This window comes from Aythya marila (genome assembly GCF_965140915.1).
Source record: "Aythya marila genome assembly, chromosome: 14".
NCBI lineage: Eukaryota > Metazoa > Chordata > Aves > Anseriformes > Anatidae > Aythya > Aythya marila.
The window spans coordinates 14,777,271-14,800,825 of NC_139055.1; the positions used below are offsets into that span (position 1 = coordinate 14,777,271).

Sequence of the window (23,555 nt, forward strand, 5' to 3'; positions counted from 1 at the left end):
CTCTTTGTTCAGAGCTGGAGGGGACTGATAATCAAGAGCCTGAATCCTGCTTTCGCATCGCCTGGACTAAATGTCCAGAGAGAACCCCAGAATTTTCTCAGGTCTTTCTGGTGTAACCTGTGTCAAAAGAAAGGCACCAATTTGCTCAGATGATATGGCATTTCTAATTTGGTCATCCAGAGGTGTTCTCCAGCAAATTGCAGCAACTCTAATGCTCTCTGATGTCATCACAAAGTTGGGACAGGTTGGGTAAAGGGCACGGGCAAACTCATGCTGCTGGAGCTGTGCCCCTCCGCTGCCCGCCTGGCTGCCAAAAGCTCTGGTGTTGAGTTCATGCCTAAAAGCAATCTCCTCTTCCTGATGGCTTTTTTGGGGGTGTTCTGAGAAATATCAGAAAAAAAAAAAAAGCATTAGGCAATCATCTCAAGCTTTTCAAAAAAGCACTTGGAAAAAAAACAACACAACAAAAACCAACAAATCAACCCTTGTAATTATCCTGTAAGACTGTTGTTGTGAGGGTTCAGAGGTGGAGAAATGGAAGTAAAGAAGTTAAATGTCCTGCTCGAAGCAGCAAGGAAGTGTGTGGCAGAGACATTCAGGAGCCCCACATATTTCTTAATGAATCATTTATAGCTGTGGGTATATTATTAGGCGGATGGCTTGAGCTGTGGACTGCTGTAGGAACTCTAAGTGAATTTTCTTCTCAAAATCTTAAACAAAGCCATGTTTTCTTTATTTCAATTTAGGAGATGAAAATACGCTGGTTAAACGAAAGACTGTGTGGAATATATGTATATCTATATAAATAAATAATTCTTTTATAATTCAAACACACGCTAACTCTTTCCTAATACTTCTGACCAAAAATAATGGATGTGTTTCACAGGGCTAAAGGAAAAGAGAAATTTGTCATATAAGTTACGAAGTCCAAGAGGAAAATGAGGGGTGTGAGAGAAGTATTCAGCCATGTTTAACGGTTACATTTCTTCCTATCTACGCTACAACAGGATTAAGGAGGCTGCTGGCATGGGGATGTATGGGGTGGTGTTGGGTCTACCCAAGAAGCAGAGTATGTAATAAGAGCACCTGATGGATGGGCAGCATTCAGTGCCACGGGAATCCCCTGCATGCACAAGGCCAGCACCAGGCACAGCCTTCTGCAAGGAGTGTCAGCGTTTGGCCACTGGTTTTATGTCTTGGGCAGCAGCCTTCAAATGCCTCCTTTGTTGAGGCTTGTAGCCTGTCCCAGGGTGCTGCCTTCATCTCCTCGGGGGGCAGTCTTCAGTCTCAACAGATTTTAATTTGTTTTTTTCCAAAAGACCGCCATGGGCTGGAAGCTAGATTTCAGTTATAAGAATTGATCATCTGCGATCCGTAACAGAACCGATCAGACAGAAGTTGCCTCTCTCTTGATTTTCTTGGAAGGTTTCAATTTCTCCAAACTCATCGGTGCACCCTGCTGTGTAGGCAGTGGTAGCAATGTTTCCCCCAGTGCGGTCTGTATTTTTAACAACGCGTGAACAATTAAGAGCCAGCATTAGCTGCTAAGTTAATAGAAGGTTTAAGAAGTCCAGGAATACTTCCGTATGCAATGATACAGCTCACTTGCCAAAAGCCAAATCATGTATTTTTTCATTGCCAGTCAGGCTGCCTGTGTGTTTCTCCTGGGCGTCTGTATGGCATGTGCATCGTATTGCGTGCAGCTGAGTATGCAAACGCTCCTTTCTTCTCCATCTTTAGTTATGCATTTCTCATAAAATGACTTTAAAATTGCCGAATGTTATATCCAATATCCAGAAGAAACGTGTGCGCGTATACAATTAAAATATATATTAAAAGGAGAGTAATTCTGGAATAAAACATCAATTCTGAATTTTTCATGTACTTCTTCTTACAGTAAAATGTCAGTCGCTGTCTCTCTGGGTTCAGCACTTACTCGCTTGGTTGTCTTAGCTTCCTTGAGCTGCTGAGCCTGTCTCACCTTTTTTGTGGCTGATGTAGAATCTAAATTAGATAAGAAGAAACAGGACAGGATTTCAAATTCAGTTTCCTCTCTATACAGGCAGGATGGCATCAGTTTAAATTGCTTCGATATAATTTTGCTTCTTTAATCCTTCCTCTTCAATCTGTTTTTGTATACATTATATATATGAAATCTGGGACTGGAAATCTTGCCTAATGTAAGTTAAGACATGACAAATGAACCTGACATTTTTCCAAGGAGGGAACCAAAGAACATACTGTATTTATAGCAGTCGAAATGTAGTTTGCTGCTTGTAGAAGAAAAATACGGTTTGTATGAGAACTTTAATGCTGGGGTATGATAAGAGTGTTTAGATGGTACGTGCTTCAAGTGAGGCTGCTGGGTTCGAGGCAGACAAACTGGACGCTTGAAGTTGGGCTTCTCCCAGCAGAGGATGTGGGCTCCAGGAAGAAATGTGTTGCTGGTGAGAGCACAGCCCCTAAGTCCAGTGTCTTCACTTGACTTGGGTGTCAGTGGACAGAGTGGAAAAGAGCGCGATGAAGAAGGATCTGAAGGTTGGATTTCAGGCGTCTCTCCTTAATACTCTAAACAGTTTTTCCACTATTAAGATTCCAGTCTTCATAGTAAGACTTTCTGTTTACAGGATAAGTGTTCGTCAGTGTAAGTTCTCAAACACAGATGTGTAAACACACGCAGGAAAATTGATTGAAGCCAACCATTTCTGCCAGCTGCCTGCTGGCTCTGGTCACCTTCTCCACTGGGGCAAGACAGCCAGCAGGAGACAACTGCAGGGCATCCAGGTTGTTTCACCTGCGTGAAAATGGTAAAAAGACTTTTAAAAAATGTTCAGTCTTTATGCTGGTTTCCCTGCTGTGTTAAGCAGCAGTGAAAACTGTGAGAATTGTTCAGATGATGTCCCTTTGAGGTGTTCTGTAGCAGTGCAAATTTCTCAGTTTTTCATACCTGGGTGTCTGTTCCAGTCTGGATAAGTTTTTCTTTCTTGGCAGTGCACAGCTGACACCTTTTTTAAACCTAGTTCGTAGCTAATTCTTGCAAGAAGTTTTTTTTTTTTTTGTGTGTCAAGGGGAAGATAATCACAAGGCTTATTTGCCTGCACGTAAGCTGTAGTTCTTTTCTGCTTTGCTTCTGAACAGAAAGGCTGACTCTGTGCTTCTTGGCTGTAGAACTGCCCATAAGGACCAGCTCTGAACCGATCCTTTATTTAGCAGAGATAGTAAGCACTGGAGCGTTCTGTGGCTGACAGATAGCCAAGGTCATATTAACTTTCATTGTAGCTGGTTCCTAATTGAGATGGTATTTCCTAGATAGATTCTTAGACCTGTGCTCTGCTCATTTGGTTCGAGGAGAAATCCCTTTGGTTCAGGGTTTTACCTTTTGTCCTTTCTTGTCAAGTTGGGGAAACGATGCGTCATTTTGCTCTAATAAAGAATTCACCTGATTTCCTCTCTGCATCCTAATTGCTCTCTAGAGAGCATTAATGTGTGCTTAAGCATATTGTAACTGTTTACTCACAGTGTCTGCTGTATGTGCAGTAACCCAAAATGTTCGATCTCTGCCTTGTTGCTCCAGGCTGGCATGATTCGCACGGACAAGGATGAGTTCTTCATCGAACCTCTGGAGAAGGGGGCCCATGAGGAGGAGGAGGGAGGAGGCAGAACACACGTGGTCTATCGCAGAGCAGCTGCCAAGAAGCAACTTGCTGTTGAGAATGCAGATACCCTGTATAAAGGTAAGGGAAAGGTGTTAATACCAGCTGATGGATAAAGATGCTAAGGCAGGTAGGCAATGTGATCTGCTGTCTGTTTTTTCTGTCCTTGAACATGGAAATGTGTTCTTCTGCCTCTGTGGATGAAAAGGTAGGGAAGGAGTTGAACACTTCACCTGACATAAACGAGTGTTGCAGCAGTCAGAACCATCTCCAGGATGATGGAGCTGTGTATGCTCTAGGGACAGCGTGAAGTCACGAGTCCCTGTGTCAGGGCAGAGGAAGAGGATGGTGGCTGGGGCAGCAGGGCACAGGTGCCCCTGTGTGCTGGGGACAGGTGGCAGCGCTGGCTTTGCGAAGGCCGTGCTGAAAGGCTGCAGCAGGGACAGCAAGGCTGATACAGTTCACATTGTCACTGTTTTCACTGCGCTGAATTTAATCCTAACAGGGAAATAATGGTATCTTCAGATATGAACATAAACTTTCTTGATTTATTTGTGCTTCCATGTGTGGAATTTAACATAACATGTATGAGGATAGGGATGGAATAACAAGAGCTAAACATAATCACCCTTGCTTTGTAGTATTTTCTATTTCTACTCGGATGTGGTTCCTTTTTTGCTGAATAAATAAGGGATGCAAACTTGGTAAGTGGATGTTTTGACAGCTGACTTTAACACTGAGATTAATTGGGTCATTTGACTGGAAGCAAAAAATCCAACTTGGCTCCAAATTTGTGTATGAAACTGCAGTTATTTGCCACTCATACCCTAGCATTATCTTATTACAGTATGTTTTCAAGTATTCTGCAGTGCGTTAGATTTCCCTTTGTAGAAACACGCCCATGATCCCTCTTTCTCTAGTATGCCACCTTACATTTTGAAAAGATAAATGGGGTAACCTGCTCTAAAAATTCTACCGTCACTTCTACATGCAGTAATCCCCTGAAACCACTTGGAGGAACAGGCAGCCACAGATTAGGCAGTAATTAGCACCAAGTTAGCACACTAAATTTCTCAATGTCCAAGTTGGAATGGGGATGAAAAAGGAAGCAAGCCATGGTATTCATTTGACTTTTTTCCAGTTTGGTCACCAAAATGACTTTTGAATGTTGTGACTGATGCAGTGCTGTGTTGGGCTCTTCTGGTGGCCTTTGTGCTCGTTCTGGACCAGAGCTGGGGGAAGGCAGAGATCTGAGCGCCGCCATCCCAGAATCACACGGTGGAAGTTGCTCTCTTAGTATATGTTTATAAAATTACCGCAATGTTGGAAAATATCATCCAGTCACCGTGTTTCCTTTTAAACAAAAGACTTGATTTTGTTCACACCTTATGGCAGTATTTTTGTTTTTGGATGATAAATATTCCTCGGGAGTAGGAGTCTGGTACACAGCAAAGCATAAATTGTAGATCAGCTCCAGTTATTGGCATGCGGTACCTGCTGGAGGAAGGCTCTGACAGCAGCATCTGAAAACCCCTGTGAAGTGCAGCACCGTGCTGTGTAGCTGCTCGTGGACGGCCAGGTGTGACCGACGGCGACGCGGCGTACGCTGCGGTGCGGTGTGCGATGCCAGCAGCCTTCTGCCCTCCGTCTCCTCAGGGCCTGCAAGCTGTGCACTTGCATAAGGACGCAGGTTTGCAGGCTCTGGTGCAGAGGTACAAAATAGTAATAGCTATCAGCCCGCACTGTGGAATTACAAAGCAAAAATGAGGCTGATCTGTAGGCCAGGCTGAGACGTAGCACTGACCTTGTCTGGAACAGCAAGTGTCTGTGCCAGGTAGGAATTGTAGTAATTTTTCATATTTCAAATCTTAAAACAAGGGAAAAAATGTAAAGAGAGTAATCCTTCCTTCCATCTGTCCTCTCTTGATTTGTAAAATTGATTAAAGATTAGCTTTTATTTTGGAAAAACAAAACAAAACCACAATATATGTATATATATATATTTTTTTTTTTTTTCCCATGGAATTTTCTTTGCCTTTAAGAAACGAGTGAACAACCACGCTGAAACTGGGCTGTTCTTCTATGCTTTTTATTAAACCTGGCTTCTCACTCCTGATTTGCTCTGGGCAATAGTCTTGGAAAGGGCATGTTTGCAAAAAAAAATTGTAATTTTATTTTCTGCGTTGTCTTTTTCCAGAATGCATCTCGTTTTGCTTAACAAGAGTCAAAATACTTAGTGATGGGGTGTTGATAAGCATGATGTGCTGCGTGTTTCCATAACACTCCAAATTGATCAATGGGCTTTTTTAGGATATACTTAAGGCACTTTCAGCACGCTGTATCTATTTAATAAAATAGAAAGGGAGAGAGAGGCAGAGAGCATTTAACCAAGAGCACTCCCCCTCTTCCACCATCCCTGGAGACATTGGCATTGTTGCCAAGTCCCATAAATTTACATATGATGAATTGTAACATTTGGACTATTTTTAAAGTCCAGCCTCCAGGAATCATACAAATATGTGATTACTTCTTTTTTTTTTTTTTCTCCTGCTAGGTGAGCTTCTGGATCTTTTAACGGTTGATAAAAACTTTGTGGTTTCTGACTGTAAATATTTTAAAGCAATGAATAATACAGACTGCATGGTGTTCCATAATTTTGAAGATAACATCCTCCGAAATCCCATGATAAATTAATTTAATCCAGTGATTTGGGAAGGGGGGTCATGACTCATGATTTGTGAATGTTTGGGTTTGGAAAGATAGATAGGAATTCCTTGTAAATATTCCTATCTCTGCATTTTTCCCCCAGAAAAGGGACAAGCTGTTCTCATCCCAGCGAGACAGGAGGTGAAGGAACCAAAAACCCCTTGGACTGGGAGTTGGGTGGGTCAGTCATCGTGCCAAGGATGTGGGGTTTGTCCCTGCCACCGTGGTCGTGGCAGTGGTCACGCCAGGCCTCGTGTTTGGCAGGGGCTTTGCAATTTACACCCCAAATGTGCAGGCCCGTGAGGTGTACCTGACAGCAGGGTTATTCTACCATTTTCCATGCACTGTTACCCGTCTGTTATAGGGAGGGAAATTGAGATTTTGTTCTTTCTTCAAACAAACAACGAAACAACAACAAAACACAGAAGAACAAAACTCACCAGAAGAACAAAACTCACCACCTCCTAACCCCTGCAGAGATCGGGGTGTGCATCTTTTATGGCAGCTTGGCCGGCGTGCTGGGAAAGCATGGGTGTGAAACAAGCGGCAGAGGCTGATTCTGGACAACATCAGGATTGCTTTTGCATTTATGTAAAATGCTATTAGGATATTGGGAAAGGTAAATATTTGTTTTGGCAGCCTGAGTCATCACGTTCTGACTGGTGTAGGATTAACTGGTTTTGGTGAGAATCACAGAGTAAAGGGAGCAGCACTTCTACCTCTTTTTCCCCTTAAACACAAGTTGTTAACGTGCTGGAGAACTGAAGGAACCATATTTTAGGGAAGTAATGTGGAGAGGAGTAGTACTATAAAAGTCAACATGAGCTCATTACAGTTCACTCAGTTGGGCTAATTGTTTTGGAAAGAAATATTTTCATAGGTTCACTGATGTATGGCAGGTACGGTGGGAATAAACCCTGTTTTTTTCTGACAACTGTGTTTTTACTACTTGCATGCATACAATAATTTATCTTCCTCTAGATAAAAATAAGCAGTAAGTTGAAAATATTTTAGTATTTCCAGCTGAATTCCTTCTTACATAGATGAGAAATGTTTCTTGACAGCAGTAAAACTTCCTACACAATAGAATTAAAATTAAATAGGCAAGCTTGAGGAGTGTTTTTTTTTTTTCTTGAAACTGCTATTTTTATTTTTTATTTTTCTCAAATGTTCTTTAGACATTAAGTGAAGAGAAGGTAAGTGTTTAATTAATGGTTATGATGAGGTCTAGAAAAACAACTTGATTGTTTTTCTCTCTAAAGGCAGTCTGAGTGTCAGGCTTGTAAACTCTGTATCGCATATCCCAAGCTAAATTACTGTGTCTGTTTTGTTGATCAGCTGGGAGGAAAAGATTATACTAAAACTTCCTCAAGGTTTGCATTCTCTCTCCAAATCATTGTCTAAATACGCTCCTCTGAGTTTTATTGTATTGCTTGACTGATGAGAAGCAGAACTCAGCTGTAGTTGACAGTTGTATTTACTGTGCAGCTGAAAGATGACCTTAGCAAAGAACAGTTTATTACTGAAGAAGGCAGCAAGGTACCTCTCCAAATACACTTGAACCAGGCAGATTGGTCTGTCTTTGGCCGCTAACTGAATCCTTTGGAAGGGCCGAGCCCAACCTGCCACCAGTCCCACCAGGAACATACTGGGGCTGACAGGCTGGGCGGGCTCCCGGCCTCTTCTGGAGGGTGGCAGCCCCTTCCCACAGCAGTCCTTGGGTTTGTGGCAGGTCTTCACAGGGGTGGTGGCCTGGTGCTGAAAGATGTGATTGTTTTTGTGTGACCCTGGGATGTACTTCTTGTGACATTTTTGTTTAATATCTACTATTGTTTCCTCCTTTAAGTCACAGGTGGCTAACGTCCCCCCGGCCATAAACTTGCACCAGTCAGGTAAAAGGAAGGAAATAAGGAGTTTCTGCTTCTACCCAGTGGGGGCAACCAGCTCCTTTCTGAACAGGTAGCTGAACCTTGTCAGAGCAAAGCTTCTCCTCAGTCCACTTAGTGCCACCTCCTGCCTCTCCATGGCCTAAAAGAGCTAAAGCCTTTCTCTTCCTCGTGCTGGTGGGACCTTACAGAGTCCTGAGGGGTCAGGGCCCCGCTCAGCAGGAGCGAAACCCATGGCCATTTAAGCTGAAGTAACCAAACACTGAAAGTTGTTGGGAAAGTAATAAAGTAAAGTAAAGTGATAAAGTAAAAATTTGATGAAGTTGTAACAACTCAGCTGCCAGAGCTTTACAGGTTTTAAAGATGATGTTTCAGAGGAAGACTCCTCCATCATAGTCCATCAAGCTGTCAGTGCCATTGATTTACTAATGTATTTAAATTACTTTTTAGAAACCAATGTGAATCTGTTGCACATTTTTTTCTGGATTGCCTGAAACGACATTCAGATTGGCTGCAGGCTGGCTGGGTGCCATTCTAATTTACAGAAACTTTTCTGGTTACCTCTGCAGAGGAACAGTTCCTTCAGAAGACCAAAGTTTCTCCAAATCCGATCAATATTTCGTCTCAGTTTGTATTCCTGCTGATTAATTACTGTTCCCTTATTTTGCAGTCAGTAAGGCACTGAGGACAGTATTTTTTTGTCTCCTTCCTACATCATCTGTGCATGATAAATACATCTGTCTTTCTCCTGTCTTGGATTTTCTCTGAATTTCACATTGCAGATTCACAGGGCTTTTCTGGGAAGGGAAAGATTGGAAATTCAGTTGTGATTCAACTCTTGAATAAGATGCAAGGTTATGCACTTACGAAAAGCAAGTTTCCAGAGAGTTACTAGGCCCTTGGATGTCACCCTTCCTAACCAGAGATGGAGCTGATGAAGCAGTTCTTTGCCAGCACGGGCAAATAAGACTTCTGTAGTAATTTTTATGTGAAACTTCTGAGCAAATCTAAAGATTCCTATTTTCATAAGAGTGCAATAAATGATCTGGGATGATTAGTTGAATGCTAATGAACAAGACGCTTATATACGGTCTGTGTGAAATATAAGGAATGTGGTGTACAGGAACATAACGGCATTGTGTTAAAACCCTTGGTTTCTGCATTTTTCCCCCCTGTTGCCATTAGGCAGTTTGAGATCCACATGGTCAAACTGACTTCAGTAGTGTTAATACATGTACCTTAGGCTCAATTTTTATTTTTTATTTTTCTGAATGGACCTGGGTTCCTGTTTCGCTTATGAGGCGCGATGAGGCAAGTTACCGAGGGCTTTCCACTTCTATTCAGTTATGCGTGAGTTAAAGGTGATCAACTCAATTATTTGTGCTTATTTAAATATCAGCAGTTTGCTCGTATTGTTAGCTAATTAAAAAATACTATTCACGTTGTTCTTAACTGACAGATTCATTTCAGCTTCTCTACTAAATTGAAACAATGTGATAGGGCTCTCTACGTGATGGTTGTAAACAGCTTACAGCTGGAGTTGAATATTACCAAATGTACTGAATGTTGCTAAATATAACAAAATGATAATAAGGCCGATCCTGGTCCGTAAAACAACAGTTCTTATACAAATAATCCTACAAAATATTTGTGAGAAGCTCTGTTGAAAGCATGGGGAAAGCGCTCATTTTATTTTTCACATTTTTCTATTAATTAATTCAGCACTAAGGGTGTGTGAAGCTGAGCCTGGCTAATCACTTGTTTATATTTATTCAAGTCAAAACTTGTTTGTTTATAGATACACTTTATAACAGATTTCATTAATGTTTGTTTTTATTCTTCATTATAACATCCATTGATCTCACAAGACTTAATGACTTGAGCCTCACAACCTCATGGGAGGAAAGAGAGAACAAAATATTTGCCTTTTGGACAAGAGTAATGTAAACCTTGTTTTTACTGAAAGCTGATATTGTTTTTTGCTGGTAATAGGCCACTGCAAGACCCGAGTTCATAGGAGCAGCAGTTCAGAAGTCAAAGCTTGCCTGCAGAGCCCGTGCAAGTGCTTGCATGTGTGAGTGTGTGCAGCCGCCCACAGGCATGTGTGGAGTTGTTGCTTATGAAAATGTATGTGCACACCCACATGCTTTTTGCAATTCCTCATCTATTGGTGAGCTCTTCCATGAAGTGGCATCCTTTGGGGGCTTGTTTATTTACAAGCTGTGTGCATGTTGTCCAACCTGCTGAGAAAGACGGAGGATGGCAATAGTCCAGCAGGTTCTGATGTGTCTGCCAGGCACAAAGGGGGAGAAACTTGTTCACAGGAAGACCTTAATATTCTGTCCCGACAACTGAAAACGTTCTGCAACCCGTATCTCTGTTTGGGAAATGGATTCTGAAACTGAGAATTTGAAAATATGGATGGCATGTACTGTTTGGTGTTTTGTGTGATGGGTTTCAAACTCTGTTTAATAACAATACGCAAAATAGCATCTGGTATGCGTCACTGAAGTAAGCTTTAGTCGAAAATGCTGATAAACATTTGCTGTAGACTGAAAGCAGCATAAATCTCGTCTGCTGTCCATGATAATGATGATAAAGTGGTTTGATCAGGCAAAAAGCTTCAGGCATCATCAAATGAAAGCGATGGGCAAGCCCAGAGTTGTGGGGAAGATGGATAGCCTTCAAACATTGACATTTCTGTCATTTCTTGACACAGAAGAGCCCCATGTGAGGCCCTGTGAAGTGGTCCAAGGATGAAACAGGTATTCCACCTGGTCCTGACTGTTCCCAGTGCTGTTAAATCTGCTCCTCGGTGGCCAGCCCCTGAAGAAATGCAGTGTGCTGCTGGTACCTCGCTGCTTAAAGGAGGGCACTGGATGGGTCACTGCATTAATAACAGAACAAGATGCAGCAGGAGGAGGAGGAAGAACCATTTGGGTTTTCCTCTGCAGTCACTTAACTCATGGTGGCTACTGTACACCAGCATGGCCCTATAACCAAATGCTTTCTTGCTCCTAAGCTCAGTTCCAGTTAAAAGATTTCAGTGTCTCAAAACTGGTGCTGCACAGGCAGTGCCTGGTCTATGGAGCCGTGTTCGTAGCTAGAGCCTGAGCTGGGTAATAACTTTCTGTAGCTGGTGTTACTCTCACTTATTTGTTTGTGTTCTCTTTGTTTTAAATTCCATAAGCAATGCCTGGGGCTGCCTGGACTTTTTAGGGAAAAATAACTTTCACTTGACAAGTCAGCAGCAGCAGCGCTAACTTTCATTGCGGCTACTGCAAGTCTCCTTTCCCCAGTGCTCTCCTGAAGTTATAAGAGGCAGGAGATCTCAGCCCAGGAAAAAGCCAGTAAGACTTCTGATTTCAGAAGCTTTGAGTCTGAACTCCGGCACAGTAGTAAATTTATTTCCTCTTCAAAATATGTGCTTTTCTATAAAGCAGAAATGCTGTTTTGAAACAGTGGAAGAAGTTTATGGCAGTAGCGGAAACTGTAGTACTGCTAACAGAGCTCAGACTGATCCCTCTAAATGATAGTGTTACACATGATTTATAGGTTTTCCAAGTATTTGCTCCCAAATGGAGAGTGTGGCACGAAGTCCCATGCACAAATTTGCTGGTAATAATTTGAATTTAGTTGTCTTGGTTCATTTGACTACAAACCTTCGGAGTCATGTTACCCATCACTTGCATTTTAAGACGATTTAAAATGTTCTCTCCGCAGGACTGACTCAAACCGCGATGTACTCTTAGCCAAACGACGATTATTTTGTTAACGTGGATTTGAAGGGTTTCTGTTAAAGGCCCCCAGGTGAGCAGTACCCAGTGCCTGTGTCTGTGACCTGCTGGCACATCGCGGTGCCCTGCTCCTGCGGGGCTGAGCGCTGCACCGCTTCCTGCACAGATCTGCATCTATTGCTGAGCCTCTGCTGCTGAAAAAAGAACAGGGACATGGTTTCGTAAGTAGGTTAAACAAGTCTAACTGTGCTAATGATTAGTCCTTTTCTGTCCCAGCCGCCCCCCTGTCCCTTTGCTGGCTGCTGCTGTCTGAGCCCCAGCCCTGGGCTGCTGGAGATGCTGCAGGAGTCCTGCAGCTCCCGTCCGGCCCTCTCTTTCTGCTGCATTTGAGCCTTTGGCCGTGTTGCTAAAAGGGATGCAGTGACCTGCTGGAGGCTACTGGGGGGTCTGACAACCCCAGGGCAAGCGACTGAAACATTTCATTGCCTTTTTCAGTGCCTGTGGAGCCCCTGCCCTCCACTGGCAGTGTGCCTCCAAAGAGACCCTGATGCAGGGTGGCACCTGGCCTCTTGTCCCAGCCCCTGGCACAGGGTAAAGTCTCTGCTCTCCAAACCGCAGTGCTTGTTAATGGGTTAAATATTTTGTGCTCTATTTTGCAGCAGGTTCTTTGATTAAAAGCCTGGTTTGCATCTTTGCTTTTCCTTTTATCTGTGAGTTTTTGTGCAGTCACTCACTTGTTCCAGCTCTCTGTGTGTGCACAGACCATCTGGCACGGCTCGCCTGCCCGGCAACGCGCAGTGCTTTCAAGGGGAAAAATTATTAATCACAATCTGGATGGCGAGGGGGTTAGGGATCGGTTTGATTTCAGCTCCAGAGCTGACAGTTCCACAGGTAGTTCTTCCGAAAAGGTTTCTCAGCAGCCCCTGCGTGCTGCGGAGTGGACGTGCGAGGGGAATGAGGCCAGAAACCTGGACCTGGAGCCGGTGGCAGGGAGGAGGCAGGAGCAGAGCTTCTCGGAGGCTCATCCTCTGCAGTCCCTCCCTGCTGGCCTGCCCGGCGGCTGTGGTGCTGCAAAGAGCCTTGCTGTGCTCCGGAGCGCTTTCTTTAGCGCTTCTGGGCTTCAGACGGTTGTCCTTGGAACAGAACTCACTTCCCTGGGCTCCGCTCCATTTTGCAGGGTTTGGCCACTGTAGGTTGTCAAGTCAAAAAAAAATAGTCCTGGTCACTGCAATATTTTAACATTCCTTCAGCAATCGTAGCTTTAAAAAAAATAATGGTGTGATTAATTAAAGAATATTTTATGAAGGATTCATTTATCTGAAGAAGGAATCATGTGAGATGTGCTCAGCCCTAAAAGTAACCCGAAAATAAAAGGCTAAAATAGTGGTTGCTCTTTACTGCCATTTTAAAACTTGTAATTTTGTCAGCCATCTGTGCACTTTGTGTCCACCTCTCTTTTCCTGTCAAGAGATTTTTTTCCTGTTACACATGTGGAGACATATCAGTTGTTGAAGGTGCTTGCTTCCTGAATGGCGAGGCACAGAAATGTTTTATGCCTGAAGCAGCTGCCTCAAAAATGCACATCCCGGTGCAGAAAGTCAGGAGAGAAAGTTTATGTTGAAGGTGTAGGGAGTTTTTTTTAATTTTTTTAAAATTTATAAAGAAATACAACCAGTATTGTGTTTCCTCTTTCTGATCTTTCTCGTTTTTTTCTCTCTTTATCTTTTTTTTTGTGTCTCCTGAAGTATCTCTCATTCTTTGGTATAACCTGGCAGCGTGCTGTAAAGTGATCTCCGCCTTTGGCTGTGGGCAGCGGTGACATTTTGAAGCAGCATCCTGTCAGAGGGCAGCAAGTCCAGGTCGCTTCACGTGAAAGCATCTGGTGGGGCTGGTAGCTGCAGGAACTAAACAGTGACATGAGAAGTTGCCCTTGCCTGGCTATTAATATGTATGAAATTACCAGGCACTGAGAATTTTATCTCGTGAGCTGCATTTTGTGGTGCTGAGCAGGCAGCAATCCAGTTTGTCTCACTGAACTTTACTATACCATCGTTTCAGAATTCATTCATCCTCTTGGGTTCCTTTCTAGGGCTTTCCTTTTAGGAGAGACGCCACTATTTATAGTAATGAACACATCACAATCATTTCTTCTTCTGGCTGTGGAGTGGAGCAGAGGTTTGATCCCCATCCTACGGAGATCTCGGGGTCTCAGCACCCTCACAGCCCTTTATTCACAGGTGTGAGCCTCCTGCTCGTCTCTGCTACTTGCCCTCATGTTGAAACTGGCTATGCCAAGCCCCAGATATCCGTGGCTATATTGAATATATTTGTTAGGTGGCTTTTAGAACAGATTTTTTTTTTTTAATACATCATAAAATGAATTACTTGAAAATTGGGGAATCGGTTCTTTCAAGGATCTGGGCTTAAAATGCCATGTTGTTGTTAAAGGCCATAGATTAAATCAGGGCTCACAGGCTCACGGAGCTGAAATCCTGGCTCACAGGCTCGCTGGCCGTTCTGCCTGCCACTCCGCCGTAGCCTTTACCAAGCCCTGTTAAGAAAGTGCTGACTAAAGAGCAGGCTGAAAAATCACTCATTTTACCTTTATATTCTACTTGCGAGCTGAAGTATTTTTTGCTTTGTTTTTCTTCAAGCAGAGTCTCTGGAGACTTGTTAGGCTGTGAGATAGTTAGGAAAGGCAGCCCAAAGGCTCAAGCTGGGGGCATTAAATGGCCCAGGCAGCCCCACAGCACTGCGGAATCTCCAGTATAAAACCTAACAAGAGGCAAAAATGTTATTTTCAATCACCCTAAGATGACTGGGCTATAATTTCTAAATTTCCAGGTATTTTTCTTGGATATAACAATTACATGTGTGCAGAGAAGCTGATCGTATCGACATTTCCATGGCAACCCATTGTAGCATTTCAGATATTGACCTGGAGGTCATAAATTACTGAAGCAGAATATTTTTGGAAGACTGCTGAAATCTATCAGTCTGCTGCAAGGGACAAGAGTGTAGCGACAAAATGCAGATGAGAAAACACAGGCTTTGGAATAAAGTTAAGTGGAAATTTTGTTCAAGGCTCACCAGACTCAAGCCCAGAGGAGTTGGTTTCTGCCCTTTTGGGTTTGTTTTTGGTTGTGGAGCTATGGCTGGATGCATGATACAGGTAGGATAGCTGTAAAAATGTTGTAGCAACTCCTATTCCACTTTTCTCAGTGGTGCTGCTGGGCTTCAAGAGAGCCTCACCTGGCTGCCTTCCTGCGAGCTGTGTTACGCTGGCTGCTGGTGATGGTGGTGGGACGTGGGTGGAAGTGTGTACTGCCTGAATTAGTAAAGCCTTTGTTTTATATGAAGGTACTTACTGGTTTACAGCAACTGATTGACACCGTTCCATCTGGGACCCTCTTATCAGACCGCCTGAAGAGAATTAAATGGTCTGCGGTGCTGCTGAAACCCCGCTGGGAAGGCCTGGCAAAGGGCAGAGTGTTCCTTGCATGAAAACCGGTGCGTCTAAGCTCTGAAGATTTGCAGCAGATAAGATTGATTGCACTGGTAGGATTTACAGTCCTTCCAGGTCTCGGGTCAGACAACTGGAAAGTCTGATTGTCTCTGAAGCGATGGTAGGGGCATTTCCAAGATTCTTTGGGAGGAAGGATCCGCTAGCTAAAAGGCCACATTTCTTCCGTCAGATTATTTCTTCTTGATTTTTTGAAGTTTTTAAAGGAGAACTCAGACACTTTGAAGTGTGAGGTGGAACTGTACTCCCACCAAATAAATGACAGTGTCTCTTTCAAACTCCCCATAGGCAACGCATGTTATCTGATAGCTAATTCTCACAGACCTTACATGAATGCATCTTCTGGGAACTGCCTGTGTAATAATAAATACTTGGTTGGTAAATGTATAGCTTTCAGCCAAACCATGCACTTGATCCCATTGACACAGGTTTTAATGGAGAAGTTCCCAGTGAGTTTAGTGGGGGCAGACCCGGCGCAGTGCTGTGGGAAACTGGGAGGCTGAATTTGCTGGGCTTGCAAAATATTCGTGTCTGTTTTCTGTTCTGCTTCCATCTTGTACCTTCTGGGTTTCGTGATTTACTTTGTGATTCATTCGAACAAAATAAAGCTAATATGTGACTTGAATTTGCATCAGGAATGGAGCATTGAGAAGCTGACCGACTGAACGTATTCCTAGCAAGACCACCGCGTGCAGGTCCTCACTCTGACACCCCTCTTATGTCTGCTGAGACACCAACATCTTTCATTGCTCACGAAAATTACTGGAGGCCCTTGGAAAACGCTCATATTTTCCGTAGAGTTTTACCACTGTGTTCCATACAAAAATCTTCTGCTTTCACATATTTTACAGGGATTACTGTTGCAACAGATGTGCTTTCATCACATAGCACACAGGTTTGTGACAGCAGCGTACACGTTTGTGGAATTTGCTCAGGCATTTCAGGCAGTGTCTTTTTCTGCCTTCTGGCAGCTTGGCCACCGTGAGCTGATTTTTTTCCCCTTTTATGCTTTGTCGATACCCTTCCCCATCTCAAACACATCATTAGTTTTAAGAAGTTCAACCAATTTGTCATTAATGAATGTGATAAGGAGCTTTCAGATCATAAGCGGCAAAGTTAGAGGTCTTGGGCTTTCTGCACAAGCTGCTGCTTTTTCCTTTTAATGAGCCCAACCTTTCTTCCCATCGCCTGGTCAGGTGTGCCTTCCTCCAGTATTTGTTACAGAGGCATTCAGAGCTGGGATGTAATTTTGTTAAGCTCTGCCAGTAATAATCATGCCTCCATTCCTTCCTGGTGCTTTCTAATTAAATAATTTTCTAAATTTTCTTTGTACAGCCCTGTTTTGAGATATGCACTTCACTGTCCTTGATCTCATTATTCCATTCTTATTTTGTTTTTAATCAAATTTGCAGGACATACGCAGTGCCTTCCTTTCCCACAGTACTTTCCAAAACTCACTGCTTTGTGTTCAAGTAGCCGTACCTTCTTCTCATCCCTCTGCTCCAGTTCTCTAAAAACTACTCATCTGATTTCAATACTTGAATGAATGTTGGGCTGTTCTTCTCTGTGATTCTTTACTTCACCAAAACTACTTCAACTTCCACAGTATAACTTCAAGTAGTCCCAAATTTCTACTTCTGTTGTTACTGGTTTGTGCTTCCAATTTGTCTTTTTTTTTTTTTTTTTTAATTTTATTTTTATTTTTTTGTCTCATCTAGCTGATCTATTTTTATATTTATTTATTTATTTATTTTAACAACTGAGACTAATGTAGGTCTCCAAGTGATGCCTGGGCGATTTCCATCCTTCCAAGAGATCCTGGTACCGTTGAGGTTTCTCATCCACATTTTTCAAAGAACCTCCTCATGCATCCTCAATATTTTGACCGCATATACCAAGAGGTCATGTTGCATAAGGCTTCTGCTGTTCTCATTTAATTTTCTTTCAATTTATAATCATCTTACAGAGAAATCTCTGTAAGAATTTTAATATTTTGTTAGCACTTAGGAGAATTTCTCATCCATGGGCCAATTTGGCTTGAAACACAAAAACAAAAGGCAATCTTTGCCCCCAAATCCTAAAATATGCATTAAACCCTAGCAAAACGAGTGTCAGTTCTGTTCTAGCTGAACAGAAGCACATTTCCATGGGTACTAACACCAAAAGCATCTTGCAGTATTGATCTTTTCCCCCGTTCTTCCAGAAATCGTTGTCACATGCAAATACCTTTCTCACTTCCTTTATAATAAATGCAAAACGTTCAGGTTTTTCCAAACAAGCTTCAAGCTTTAGGCATCCAGGAGACAGTACTGCCTTCAGTCTCTGTGGAAAGGATCTCAGGAAAGTAATTTTATTGGTTTCATGGATCTGAGGGAAGAATCAATAAGGCACCTACACACTTTGAAGCTCCCGGTCTGACCTCTGCATACCCATTAGCTGCTCTCCTCTCTTGTTTCTCCCCCTCACCGTTGCCTTAATGACAAAGTCAAGGTAAGCCCTTGGGCTTCTTTTCATTTCACTTTTTACTCTTAAAAACCGCAAAATGATTAACAGGATGTTTCAGCAATGCTGCCAAGAGCTCGGGGTGAATTCACTCCCCTTGGAGTGCCAGGCTCAGGTTGGAAGAGGGGCTGCTGTGTAAAGCCACGTCGGGATCTGCTCAGCTTTGCAGAGGTGGATAAGGACACGCGGCTGCTGCAGGTGCTTTCATTGCTCAGAGAAGTCTTTGCCAAGAGATGCTGCTCCTGCTTGGCTCGGAGGTACGTGGTGCCCTGTCCTCGAGGGCTCCCTTGGCTTGTGGGCAGAGCACAAGTCACTGTGCTCCTGGGGAAGAGCAGCTCCGGGCGTGCTGGTCGCCTGCCAGGGAGGTTGGTAGGCAAGGTGGGACGGCGCACAGCAGAGGGAGGAAGCGAGGAAGGAGTGCCATTTAGTGTCTGCTTGTAGATGGAACTGTATGCGTGCAATATGTTTTGCCTTCTGCTGGCAGTCCTGGTGTGAAAAGCAGCATAGCTTAATTAAGCAGTGTCAAAAAACTCGAATCTTCCAATCTGTCTTCCAATCTGAAGTGTTGTTCTTTGCTGATTTAGCTATATCTTGCAAGAGATCCATGTCTTTATGGTTAAATGATCAAGTCTGGTGAAGAATTTCAGCGTCACCTGATTCCTCCTGCATTTTAATGGGGCTTGGACAAATTTGTTGGGCTCTGGATGTCATCATTCCAGCCAGGACTTTACAAGCAAGGATTCGTGCGTGCTTTGACCAGAGTGAATCTGCAGTGCCCAAGCTATGTGGGACTTCACGTGTGTGCTGCACTGATCGTCTGCCCATGCACCATAAACCCAGCATGTACCACGTGTGTCCTGCTTACTGTGTGCGCGCAGGGAAGTCTTCAACATGCTCTGCACATGTGAGGCAGCCCTGGAGGATGTCTCGGATTTACTGGGTACGTGCATGGCATCTGCAGGCTCACTTGTTCCAGTCCATTGCAGCTGCAGTGGATTTGTTACACCCATTGAGCTGGTTGCCTCGTGACCAGTGCTCTCCCATGATGGAGTGGTCCAAAGCAGCAGGAGGTTGGTCAGGCATCTGGACATCTAGGAAAGTAAGACAAACAGCCATTGTTCTCGTGTTCCACATGGATAAAACATCTGGAAAGATAAAGAGTAGAAGTAGGAGGAAACCTGGGTGAACTGTCAGAACCTGAGGCTCAAGGATGTGCTGTTCTCAAGAGCTTTGTTAGGATTGCAGTTGATAAGAATCAAGTTTCAGCGGTTTTTGGATTGTGTTGGTGAACAAGATGAAACTTTCTTTCTGAACTAAAAATGGAGAATACAATAGCAACTTGTTATTGGGTAAAGAATTTTTCCTTACTAGAACCATCTTCCCCTGAAATATGAAAGATCCTTTCCAAATGCAAAAGTTATGCAAACATGACTGAATATAGAAATGTAACTGGAAAACAGTGCTTTTTTTTTTTTTTTTTTTTTTGGCTAGTTTCACCAGAGACCACCCACAAAGGTGCATCTTCTTTGCTTTTTTTTTTTTTTTTTTTAATCCCCTTTGGCAGAATACAATACATTTTGGCCAAAATTAGAGCCTGTTCTAATTTTATAACTATCCTTATCAAAGCAGGAGTGAAATGTAGGCTGAGTATTCCAAATAAAATAATACATAATTAAGGAAAAAAAGAAAAAGAAAAACGGATGTTGAAAATTTGATGCAAATGACTAATCACAAAGGCTCTAAGTTCTTGGTCAGACAGACTCGTCCATGCTGGCCTTTCCCTCTGTGAGCATGGGGAAGCATTCAGTCAGACCACTTGGTTGAAGGCATTTTCCTAGCTTTAGTCAGTTTTGGCTGTACTTTTTTCTCGCTTTGACTGTTTGATAGTGGTTTGCTGAATTAAAGCTGAAGTCCAATTTTGACTTGGTATTTCCAATCTGTTTCATGACTGTTGGTATTCTCAAATTTAACTTGTCTTGAGAAGCTGTTTCTTTCCGTTCTGCAAATTCACTCCTTCTGACCAAATGGGCAGGAAATGTATTCAATAATTCCTGTGTAACCAAGAGAAACCCAGGGTTCCCTGCGGAGGTACACTTTGCAAGGGCTACAGATGATTCCTCTCTCCTTGCATCTGTCTCTGCCTCGCACCGCTCCGTGTGCCATCTGATGTATGATTTCGCAGTGTAAGCAAAACCGTACAAATGTGGTTAGAATATGAGATGTTTATTGTCTCGTATGATTTCGAAGCCAAATACTCGGATCTCTGAGGTCACTTGTACAGCAGGATTAGTGTCATTTGCCCACTATGGAAATAATCTCTCGTGTCCTTCAGTGCACCCCGCGTACCACCAGCCCCTGTCGTACCTCGTTCAGACTTCCATAAAACTTTCGCAGAAAGAAATTCAGTGGTTTGCACTTGAAGCCTACATTGTAGCCTAAATGATCTCACTGCTTAAAAATGTTTTCTTGGGTCTAGGTTTAATAATTTTTCACAACCTATCCTTTGTAGCTAGCCCTCCTCCACTTTCTTTAAAAAAATTCCTTCCCTTCCATGTGCCAGTGTTTTCTAGACACATACGCTGTTATCAGATTGTCTTAGCCATCCTTCAATCAAGATGTACTTTTTTGTTCCTGGAGATGATTATTTTTTCCTTCGTCTTCATCTTTATGTAAATACAAAAATTGTACTAATGTAACCTCCTGCAGTTAAAATGATGCAACCTCACTCGTGTGGTTGTGTAACTCAGTTCTATGGGAAGACAAATCCCGGTTAGGAGAAGGTGCCTTTATCCCAGTACCCACGCTGCTGCCTGCACCGAGCGTGGCCATGCAGAAGGTAAGTGATCCAGGTCAATGCACCAGAAGCATGCCTTGAAGTGAACAAACAAGAAGATTTCCACACCCGTAAAAAAGAAAAACAAAACAAATGGGTAGGCAGCTTAGCAACATAGTGATCAGCTGAGTAAATGTGTGTCCTTGAGCAGAGTTCATGTTCTGCTGTGGTTTGGTGGTGTTTGGAAGGAGGAATGACTCTTATTCATACATTCATATTCCCAAATAAGACTCGGTGATTAAAACATCCTGGCTGAGCAAGGCTTTTTTATTTTTTTATTTTTTAATATAGATTCAGTATTGAAGAACAAAGCAATATTCAAATGTGGATTACACAGGTAATCCTGCAGTGCTGTCCTGACGTTGGGTACAGTTATTTTATATAAGTATCTACTTCTGGATACTCTTCCAGAAGTATTGTGCCTGTATGCTGTTGGAGTGACATCACGTCCTCATTCTGAATTAGACAAGGTTTCAAATGCATAATCACAACATAATCACAAGGAAAACTTTAATAATTCAGGTGTCGAATCCCCAGTTCTGTGTCATGCAGAGGATTTTAAAGAGTTCCCGGGTCAGTAACTTCTCTCAACTACACTGGTAATGGTCCAAAACTCTGCAAAGCCATTGGCTTTGCTGGGATTGTGCTAAACATCAACCAGCACCATTGACTCTGGTCCCACCTCCATTTAACATGTGCTAGATACGTTCCAAAAATGGGGAGAATGTTGTTCTCTGCAAAGAGGAAAATAGATCACTGAATGTCTGTGCTGTGGTATATACTAACCAAAACATAGCAACTGGTGCCAGCGAATTCCTAGCTAATATATCCAACCTATTTCTTTAAATGGATTGCTCAGCAGTTCGCTGCAGCCCTTGCCAGTTAAATCATGAATGTCAGCAGGAGCTGGTGGGAATTTAACTCAATAAAAATGGAACTCCACTGCTCAAGGTAATGAAAAATCCAGAAGTGAGTGGCACTTGCTAACATCCACACGTGTTCTCCCTCATCCAGCGTTGCAGCAGTTTGGCAAGGGGTTAAGACTTAATATATGGGAAGTTAAAGCACAAACATTATTCACTCAAGGGCTTTGGAAATCACTATTTTGCTTAATAAAATCATTTGAAAGTCCAAAATTGACGATCAGAAGTGCTGCTGTGCTGAGCACAAGTTTCTGCCCAATGGATATTAGACAGTTTGGGACAAACAAACCTGAGTGAAGTTATGGTTTTACTGGGAATTTTCCAAGGGACTCCCATTTGGTAGAGGGTTGTTATGCATTGCTTTTAGCATGTGAAGAATGTCTTTCATGAATTTTTTTAACCTTTTGCCTAATTTCCTGCTCTTTGCTGGTACCAAAATGGCACTGGCTCACAAGAAAGGGGGCTCTCAAGGACCGGGGAATTGCCCAGCAAAATTGGGGAAGCAAACAGGAGGCACTCAGGGGGTTGGTGCTTGCTCCTGGGGCTAAGGGAGCAGGGGCAGGCAGTAACAAAGAAGTGGAAGATGTTGGGTACCTCACATTGCCAAAATTCATAAGTCATTTTTGTCTCTGTCTCCTCTTTTTTTTTTTTTTTTTTTTTCCATGGCTTGTCATTAGCAATGGCAAAAGCGTTCTTGAGGTTGGCATGGAATAACTATGCCCAAGATACCAAGGTCAGCTTCTCAGCAATAATTTTACTATTCTCAGCCTCTCCCAGAACATACTATTGGGGGCTCCAAAGAGAGAGGAAATAGGGATATGCTTCTAAGGACAGGGAATATCTAAAAATGATCCAGAGTAACAAATCCTTTCTTGTTTCCAAAAATGGCCCAGTAGAAGTCTCAGGAGATTTTTAATGAACCTTCCATCCATTTGCTTGGTATCTAGGACCTCAGCTTGATTGACCTGAGGGTACTTTGCATTATATACATTTCTTCTTATTATCTGTCAGAAAAACAGAAATATGAGTGTGCAATAATGCTGTTACACAGTGCTACACCTGCATTGTGTCCCTGTTAAGCCTTTGCACTAAGGCGTTTTTGCTGGAGGGCAGCGCTGGCTGGCCAGGATGGTCTCCGGGGTGCTGCCTTGGGCAGCTGTCAGCAGCCTAATCCTGGCGCAATCTACCTAAATCCCCAAAACCAGAATTCTCTGCTCCCTGCTCGAGGCTGAGTGTGAAATTTTAATTTGCACTTGTCAGTCTGAAGTAAAGGGAAAAGGAAGAGCAAAAAAAAAAATAAAAGGCGGCATATGATAAATTTCACACGTTGCACCAAACAACACAACACTGAGCTTTCCTCCTGGCTTCTCAATGAACCGCCGTGTGGGCAGTCGGCAGCTGGCACTTCTCCTTCCGAGATGGCTGAACTGTGAGCGGAGTGGGTAGTATCACCTACGGCTGAGTTTACATGGCGTTTCCTCTGATTAAACTCTTGTTTTTATTTTGCTAAAAAATTTGCCAAACTCGACTGCTTCAGGCTGAGGATTTTGTGTCGGGTGTGTGCCGGGGCCAAGTTACAGCGGAAACTTCAACGAGACGGGTTCACCAGGCAGAGCACGTCAGTGGTGCTCAGCTCTTCCTTGATGGCTACAGTAAAGAAGCTCTCCAGGGGAGCCTCTGCCCAGCATTTTGTTTTCTTTTTGCCATCCAGGGTATCCCTTCATGCCTTTGTTCCTGATTCCTGCTCTGATGACTGAATTTCCTCTTGCATTTGTCCTCCCTGCCACTAACC

At 43.1% G+C, this 23,555-nt stretch overlaps 1 protein-coding gene across 1 annotated transcript in view; it reads left to right on the forward strand.

The window, feature by feature from the left end:
* Positions 1–23,555, forward strand: part of ADAMTS2 (ADAM metallopeptidase with thrombospondin type 1 motif 2) — a 177,527-nt gene that overhangs the window by 60,043 nt on the left and 93,929 nt on the right. The window contains exon 3 of the mRNA XM_082771292.1: positions 3,575–3,734. Within this exon, the coding sequence (XP_082627418.1) occupies positions 3,575–3,734 (160 nt within the window). The remainder of the gene's footprint in view (positions 1–3,574; positions 3,735–23,555) is intronic.